This window comes from Scomber japonicus, chromosome 23 (assembly GCF_027409825.1).
Source record: "Scomber japonicus isolate fScoJap1 chromosome 23, fScoJap1.pri, whole genome shotgun sequence".
NCBI lineage: Eukaryota > Metazoa > Chordata > Actinopteri > Scombriformes > Scombridae > Scomber > Scomber japonicus.
In genome coordinates this window covers 21,756,826-21,765,278 of record NC_070600.1, presented here as the reverse complement: position 1 = coordinate 21,765,278, position 8,453 = coordinate 21,756,826, and the positions used below count along the sequence as shown (strand labels likewise).

General features: G+C 44.9%; 1 protein-coding gene across 1 annotated transcript in view; it reads left to right on the top strand.

Annotated features, from left to right (window-relative positions):
- The window catches only part of kcnj8 (potassium inwardly rectifying channel subfamily J member 8), a 9,789-nt gene extending 1,712 nt beyond the window's left edge, over positions 1–8,077 (top strand). The window contains exons 2-6 of the mRNA XM_053313799.1: positions 1,582–1,730; positions 3,276–3,436; positions 4,143–4,282; positions 6,500–6,716; positions 7,517–8,077. Of these exons, the coding sequence (XP_053169774.1) occupies positions 1,582–1,730; positions 3,276–3,436; positions 4,143–4,282; positions 6,500–6,716; positions 7,517–7,768 (919 nt within the window). The 3' untranslated portion in view covers positions 7,769–8,077. The remainder of the gene's footprint in view (positions 1–1,581; positions 1,731–3,275; positions 3,437–4,142; positions 4,283–6,499; positions 6,717–7,516) is intronic.
- Positions 8,078–8,453: the final 376 nt, after the last annotated feature.

Genomic DNA, 8,453 nt, shown 5'->3' with positions numbered 1-8,453 from the left:
GGAATAAAGTAAAAGTTTGAAAGGAGGAGAGGAGGAGAAGAACAAGAAGGAGTTGTTTGGCACCTCCCCTCTTAAACTCATTCCCTCCCTCCCTTCCTCCCTCCTAAATCCTCCTTTCCACCTTCCTCCCCTCTTCATCAAACCCCTCTCTCTCTCCTTCTCTTGCCTATCAAGACAATGTGATGTAAAATGTACTTCCATGTTTATATACTACCTTAAATGGCAGCGAACGTCTCTGAGAAAAGAGGAAAAAACTGATTTATAATGAATTCACTCTGGAACATTTAAAAGCTGGAGTGGAAGAATGTTTCTTTTTTATAAAATATACTAACTATATCTGCCAAAATCACAAAGTAGGCCCAAGATACTGATGGATTGACTCAGTTATTGTCATTATCGATTCATTCTGGTTATTATTTAATCTTTAAAATGCAGCTGGAGCCCATTGTGATGTTTTAAAATGTAGAAATATTCAGTTTTTATCATGTATGATGGTTTAAATCTTCACTTTGGGTTTTAAAAAAATGTCCTAAAATGAATATTAAGATGGTTTGCAAATTGATTTTCTAACTAATAAATCAGCTTTAAGATTCTAGTTTTGAGTTTAGCTCTCAAGAAAATAAGTCTAAAAGTAAATTTAACCCTCCTGTTGTCCTCAAAAGTCAAGGAAGGGAGGGAGGAAGGAAGGAAGGAAGGAAGGAGGAAGGAAGGGAAGGAAGGAGGGAGGGAGGGAAGGAAGGAAGGAAGGAAGGAAGGAGGGAGGGAGGGAGGGAAGGAAGGAAGGAAGGAAGGAAGGAGGGAGGGAGGGAGGGCTGGACGAAGGAAGGAAGGAAGGAAGGAATGAGGGAGGGAGGGAAGAAGGGAGGGAAGGAGGGAGAAGGAAGGAAGGAAGGAAGGAGGGAGGGAAGAAGAAGGAGGGAGGGAGGGAAGAAGGAAGGGACGAATCAAGGAGGGAAGGAAGGAGGGAGGGAAGAAGGAAGGAAGGGACGGAGGAAGGAAGGAATGAGGGAGGGAAGAAGGAAGGAAGGAAGGAAGGAAGGAAGGAGGAAAGGAAAGAAGGAAGAAAGGAAGGGACAAAGGAAGGAAAGAAGGAAGGAGGGAGGGAGGGAAGAAAGGAAGGAAGGAAGGAAGGAAGGAAGGGAAGGAGGAAAGGAAATAAGGAAGGAAGGAAGGGGGAAAGGAAAGAAGGAAGAAAGGAAGGGCAAAGGAAGGAAAGAAGGAAGGAGGGAGGGAGGGAAGAAGGAAGGAAGGAAGGAAGGAAGGAGGAAAGGAACTAAGGAAGGAAGGAAGGGACGAAGGAAGGAAGGAAGGAAGGAAGGAAGGAGGGAGGGAGGGAAGAAGGAAGGAAGGACAGAGGAAAGAAGGACAGAGGAAAGAAAGACAGGAGAGACTGAGGAAGAGGGAAGGAAGGAAAGAAGGAGGGAAGAAAGGGGTGGAGGAAGTACAGACGAAAGGAAGGAAGGAAGGAAGGAAGGAAGGAAGGAGGAAAGGAAACAAGGAAGGAAGGAAGGGAGGAAAGAAGACGGGGTCAATTAGTGTATGACAGTGAATCTATGGTAACCACTTCCTGTCCGTCTCCAGGTCGTTCACGTCGGCCTTCCTGTTCTCCATCGAGGTTCAGGTGACCATCGGCTTCGGCGGACGCATGATAACGGAACAATGTCCGACCGCCATCACCGTCCTCATCCTGCAGAACATCGTCGGCCTCATCATCAACGCCGTCATGCTGGGTGAGGGTCACATGATTAAAGGAGCAGGGTCACATGATCAAAGGAGCAGGGTCACGTGATCAAAGGAGCAAGGAGCAGGGTCACATGATTAAAGGAGCAGGGTCACATGATTAAAGGAGCAGGGTCACATGATTAAAGGAGCAGGGTCACATGACTAAAGGAGCAGGGTCACGTGATTAAAGGAGCAGGGTCACGTGATTAAAGGAGCAGGGTCACGTGACTAAAGGAGCAGGGTCACATGATTAAAGGAGCAGGGTCACATGATTAAAGGAGCAGGGTCACATGATTAAAGGAGCAGGGTCACATGATTAAAGGAGCAGGGTCACATGACTAAAGGAGCAGGGTCACATGATTAAAGGAGCAGAGTCACGTGACTAAAGGAGCAGGGTCACATGATTAAAGGAGCAGGGTCACATGATTAAAGGAGCAGGGTCACATGATCAAAGGAGCAGGGTCACATGATTAAAGGAGCAGGGTCACATGATCAAAGGAGCAGGGTCACATGATTAAAGGAGCAGGGTCACATGATTAAAGGAGCAGGGTCACATGATTAAAGGAGCAGGGTCACATGATTAAAGGAGCAGGCTCACTATTGTATTCCTCCCTCCCTCCCTCCTTCCTTCCTTCCTTCCTCCACTCCCTCCTTCCTTCCTCCCTTCCTTTCCTTCCTCCCTTCCTTCTATCCTTCTTTCCTCCCTCTCTCCTTTCCTACCTTCCTTCCTCCCTCCTTTCCTTCCTTCTTCCTCCATTCCCTCCTTCCTTCCTTCTTTCCTTCCTTCCATCCTTCCTCCCTTCATTCTGTCCTTCTTTCCATCCTTCCTTCCTCACCTTCTTTCCTTCCCTCTTTCCTCCCTCCCTCCTTTGCTTCCTTCCTTCCTCCACTCCCTCCTTCCTTCCTCCCTTCCTTTCCTTCCTCCCTTCCTTCTATCCTTCTTTCCTCCCTCTCTCCTTTCCTACCTTCCTTCCTCCCTTCCATCCTTCCTTCTTTCCTTCCTCCCTCCCTCCCTCCTTCCTTCTTCCCTTTTTTCCCTCCCTCCCTCCTTCCTACTTTCCTCCCCTCCTTCCTTCCATCCTTCCTCCATTCCATCCTTCCTTCTTTCCTTCCTCCCTCCCTCCCTCCTTCCTTCCTCCCTTCCTTCTATCCTTCTTTCCTCCCTCTCTCCTTTCCTACCTTCCTTCCTCCCTTCCATCCTTCCTTCTTTCCTTCCTCCCTCCCTCCCTCCTTCCTTCTACCCTTTTTTCCCTCCCTCCCTCCTTCCTACTTTCCTCTCCTCCTTCCTTCCTTCCTTCCTTCCTTCCTTCCTTCCCTCTTTCCTCCCTCCCTCCTTTCCTTCCTTCTACCTCATTCCCTCCTTCCTTCCTTACTTCCTCCATTCCCTCCTTCCTCCATTCCCTCCTTCCTTCCTCCCTTCCTTCCTTACTTCCTTCCATCCTTCCTCCCTTCATTCTGTCCTTCCCTCCTTCCTTCCTTCCTTCCTTCCTTCCTTCCTACCTTCCTTCCTTCCTTCTAACGTGCTGAATGATCCCCCTGCGTCTCTGCTGCAGGTTGTATCTTCATGAAGACGGCTCAGTCCAACCGTCGAGCGGAGACGTTGATCTTCAGCCGTCACGCGGTGATCGCCGTTAGGAACAACCGTCTGTGCTTCATGATTCGTATCGGAGATCTGAGGAAGAGTATGATCATCGGAGCCACCGTCAGATTACAGGTCTGTAATCACCCTGAAAGATCCTGAAAAGGCCAAAACGATCTGAACTGCTTGTTAAAGTTGGTTTGATTCTGATTTAATAGTGTTTAACTCAAGGGGGTCAAACATGAGGCCCGTGGGCCAGAATCAGGCCCACCGAGGAGTCCAATCCGGCCCACTTTCCTTCCTGTCTTCCTTCCTTCCATCTGTCCTTCATCACTTTTTCTTCCTTCCTTCTTCCTTTTCTTCCTTCCTTCTTTCCTTCAATCTGTCCATCCTTTCTTCCTTCCTTCCTTTACTGTCATCTTTTCTTTCCTTCCTTCTTTCCTTCCTTCTTTCCTTCCTTCTGTCCTTCCTTTCTTCATTCCTTTCTTCCATCTGTCCTTCATCACTTTTTCTTCCTTCCTTCTTCCCTTTCTTCCTTCCTTCCTTCCTTCCTTCCTTCTTTTCTGTCTTATTTTCCTTCCTTCCTGTCTTGTTTTTTTTCTTTCCTTCTCTTCTCTTCCTTCCTTCCTGTCTTCTTTTCCTTCCTTCCTTCCTTCCTTCCTTCCTTTAAGAACTTATAACAAGCATTTTTATGTTTCAGTCTCATTCTCATATCAAAGAATGGTTGAACTGATTATAATTTGGTAGACAAAAGGTCAAAGGTCAAGGCTGAATATAGTCTATAATTATAGACTAAAATAATAAATTCAGCTCTTTAACACCAAAACCTTCTTCCTTGCAGGTGGTGAGAAAGACGACGACACCGGAGGGCGAGGTGATCCCCATCCATCAGATCGACGTCCAGACTGAGAGCGCCATCGCCAGTAACAGTCTGTTCCTCCTCGCTCCGCTCATCATCTGCCACATCATCGACAAAACCAGGTACGAACACACAGCACGAGGGAGAAATGACAGATACAGTTATACTTTACTGAAGTTTTCTTTCATCTATGTTTTTTTTTTCTTGTTAAATACTGAATAGTTTTATTTCTTCGGGCTGTGTGAAGTATTTAAATGACACAAATTAAAGAGTTGGAGACATTGAAATGAGGCTTTTAACCCTCCTGTTGTCCTCAGGTCAAGGAAGGACAGAAGGAAGGAAGGAAAGGAGTAGGTAGGAAGGAAAGAAGGAAGGAAAGAAAGGAGTAGGTAGGAAGGAAGGAAGTCGGAAGGAAGGAAGGAAGGAAGGAGTAAGGAGAGATGGAGGAAAGGAGTAGGAAGGAAAGAAGGAAGGAGTAAGGAGAGAGGGAGGAAAGGAGTAGGTAGGAAGGAAAGAAGGAAGGAAGAAAAGAAGGAAGGAAGGAAAGGAGTAGGAAGGAAGGAAGGAGTAAGGAGAGAGGGAAGGAAGGAAGGGAAGGAGTAGGAAGGAAGGAAGGAAGGAAGGAGTAAGGAGAGAGGGAGGAAAGGAGTAAGGAAGGAAAGAAGGAAACAAGTAGGAAGGAAGGAAGGAAGGAAGGGAAGGAGTAGGAAGGAAGGAAGGAAGGAAGGAGTAAGGAGAGAGGGAGGAAAGGAGTAAGGAAGGAAGAAAAGGAGTAGGTACAGTAGGAAGGAAAGGAGTAAAGAAGGAAGAAAAGGAGTAGGTACAGTAGGAAGGAAAGGAGTAAGGAAGGAAGGAAGGATGGAAGGAGAAGGGAGCAAAGAAAGAGGGGAGAAGGGGAAGAAGGAAGGAAAGAAGGAACAGTCAAAAGAGACGGGGTCAATTTGACCCGGGAGGATGACAGGAGGGTTAAAGGGGATATTTCATGTTTTTTGTTATTTTTTAAAATCATTTTATGCTGTTCAGATGTTTGATATCGATGTTAAATGTGATTAAAGCTCCAAAACTTGAGGTAAACATGTAAAAATTGTTCATTTAAAGTAAAAAATCAGGGTTTCAACCTGCTCGGAAAACTCCATTCGTTCTGCAGGTTGAATATTTTGAGTAAAGAATGAAGACACAGGCTGAACTGAAGATAAATAAGTCTATAAATCATGCAAAGATATTCCAGCAGAGCCTCAGAATATAAATATAAAGCTGTAAATGTGCAGAATATGTCAATTTTAATATGAACACAACTAAACATACTAAAGATCAGAGTGTTAATACATAAAGGTGATGAGATGATGAGCAGCTGCCTTCAGGCTGTAATTTATGTGAGTAGCTCAACAGCTCCATCTGGTGGACGGATACAGAATTACAGCAAAATGCTCCTTTAATAGTCTTAAATCTATTATGTGTGATCCAGTGCAGCGATGTGGCTCATTCACATGTTTTTATTAAATAGTTTTTGGACATATTGGATATATCAGAAAGCACTTATTAGTAGATCAGTTCATTGGTGGATTTTCAAAATAAAACAAACACAGAATTTAACTCTCTTAAATCTATGTGAGTTGTTTTGAGTGTGTGATTGAGTACAGTGTGTGTTCATGTGACCCAGTGCAGCGATGTGGCTCATTGATATGTTTTTATCAATTCAATCAATTGGTGGATTTTCAAAATAAGACAGACACAGAATATCACCAGACTAGAGCTGCAACAATTAGTCGATCAACAGCTACTTGATTAAAAACTATTTTGATAACTGATTAATGATAATTAAGGAAGAAAAAGTCCAAAATTTGCAGTTTTAAAGCTTTTCATGTGATGATTTAATACTTTTAATTGTCAGGAATTATAGATGAAACTACATATTTTTTGGGTTTTAGACTGCTGGTTAGATAAAATTTGACTCTGGGGACTTGAAGCAGTCATTTTATAGTTTATAGTTTGTAAAATGTCCAAAATGTACAAACAAAATGATTAATTGGGCCGATTGAGAGACAAATCATCAAGTGAATCAATAATGAAGACACACTTAAAACCAGTCAGCTGTGTCAAATACGGTGGCAGCTGCAGAAACAGTTCAATTCAATCAATTGGTGGATTTTCAAAATAAGAGAGACACAGAATATCACCAGACTACAGCTGCAGCTACAGAAACAGAAGTAAAGGTAGAAATGGAGAGACAGCGGAGACAAGACTCATAAAACCTGTGTGTGTGTGTGTGTGTGTGTGTGTGTGTGTGTGTGTGTGTGTGTGTGTGTGTGTGTGTGTGTGTGTGTGTTGGCTCCTCTCAGTCCGCTGTACGATCTCTCCGCCATGGAGCTGCAGTGCAGCGACCTGGAGGTGATCGTCATCCTGGAAGGCGTGGTGGAGACGACGGGCATCACCACGCAGGCCCGGACCTCCTACGTCTCCGAGGAGATCCAGTGGGGTCACCGCTTCGTTCCCATAGTAACGGAGGAGGAGGGCGTGTACTCTGTGGACTACTCCAAGTTTGGAAACACAGTCAAGGTAACGAGACAATCAGCACTGAGGTTCACAGCAAGGATTAAAGTCTTACTCACTGAATGTTACTAAAATACAGTTTTAACAATTATGTGACATGACTTAATACAGTAAAGGCTTCTAACACATTTCTTTCCTTCCTTCCTTCCTTCTTTTCCTTCCTTCCTTCTTTCCTTTTTTCCTTCTTTCCTTCTTTCCTTCCTTACTTCCTTCCTTACTTACTTCCTTACTTACTTTCTTCCATCTGTCCTTCCTCCCTTCCTTCCTTCCTTCCTTCCTTCCTTCCTTCCTCCCTCCCTTTCTTCCATCTGTCCTTCCGTCCTTCCTTTCTTCCTTCCTTCCTTACTTCTTTTCTTCTTTCCTTCCTTCCTTCCTTCCTTCCTTCCTTCCTTCCTTCCTTCCTTCTTTCCTTCCTTCCATCTGTCCTTCCTTCTTTCCTTCCTTCCATCTGTCCTTCCTCCCTTCCATCTGTTTGTCCTTCCTTCCTTCCTCCCTTCCTTCCTCCCTTCCTTCCTTCCTTCCTTCCTTCCTTCCTTCAATCTTTCTTTCATTCCTTCCTTTTCGTCGGGCTGTCTGTCCGTCCGTCCGTCCGTCCGTCCGTCCTTCCTTCCTTCCTTCCTTCCTTCCTTCCTTCCTTCCCTCTTTTAAATAACCCTAACCCACATGAGATTAATTAAACTGTATGTGGCCCTTGAATGAAAATGCTTTATAAGAAGATAAAGACAGAAAGCTTGAATCTGTATTTTAGTTCCCAGCAGTCATAAACTCTTCCTAACCTGCTTAATAAAATGTTTTATCTCTCCCAGGTAACGACGCCTCGCTGCAGCGCCAGAGAACTGGACGAGAAGCCTTCGATCTTAATCCAAACGCTGCAGAAGAGCGAGCTGTCGCACCAGAACTCGCTGAGGAAGCGTAACTCCATGCGACGCAACAACTCCATCCGTAAAGGCGCCGGAAGCAGCGGGAGCCTCCGCAGGAACAACTCGGGCCTCGCCTCACCCAAAGTCCAGTTCTTCACCCCCGGAGACAGCAGCCAAACCCTGAACGCCGTCACCTGACATGAGGCCTTGGTCCTGCTGGCCGCCCTGGTCCTCCTGGTGGGACGGAGGGTGGCGGGCGTTGGAGTGTCTCCTGCCCTGATGATGGGACTCGTTCTCTTTCCGTTCCCCGCCTTCTCTCGACTTCTCTCCCCACACTTTTATTTTGCTGATGTCGCTTCACATGTGGAGTGACGCGTTTTCTTCTTATTCAGATTGAACTGCTCGAATCACTGACATGCTGCAGTCTAGCACTGATATCGCCACCGAGAGACCAGACATGCCACAGTTTGACCTCTTTGTGTCTCCACGGATGCATTATTATTTGGTCCCCTCCTACTCCTTCAACACCACGTGCAGGCAATAAGTTTCTAAAAGCAGAGTCAAGATAAGAAAATCTAATTTATATAAAATGCCTCAGACAGCTTGAACCCTCCATACAGTGAAGATCCTGCAGAGCTGTGCTGCAGCTATTTAATGTTTAGTGTTAAAACAGTCATTTATTATCATTTATTCTCATTATATTATCACCAGAAAATTAATTCACAACATGTTTGATAACTGAAGCTTCTCAGATATTCAAGATTTGCTGATTTTCTCTGATTAATATCATTTAAACTGAGTATCTTTGAGGGTTTTTACTGTTAAATGTAGAAAAACAATGAATTAGAAAACTTCACCCTGGAATCTGGGAACTTGTGATTGA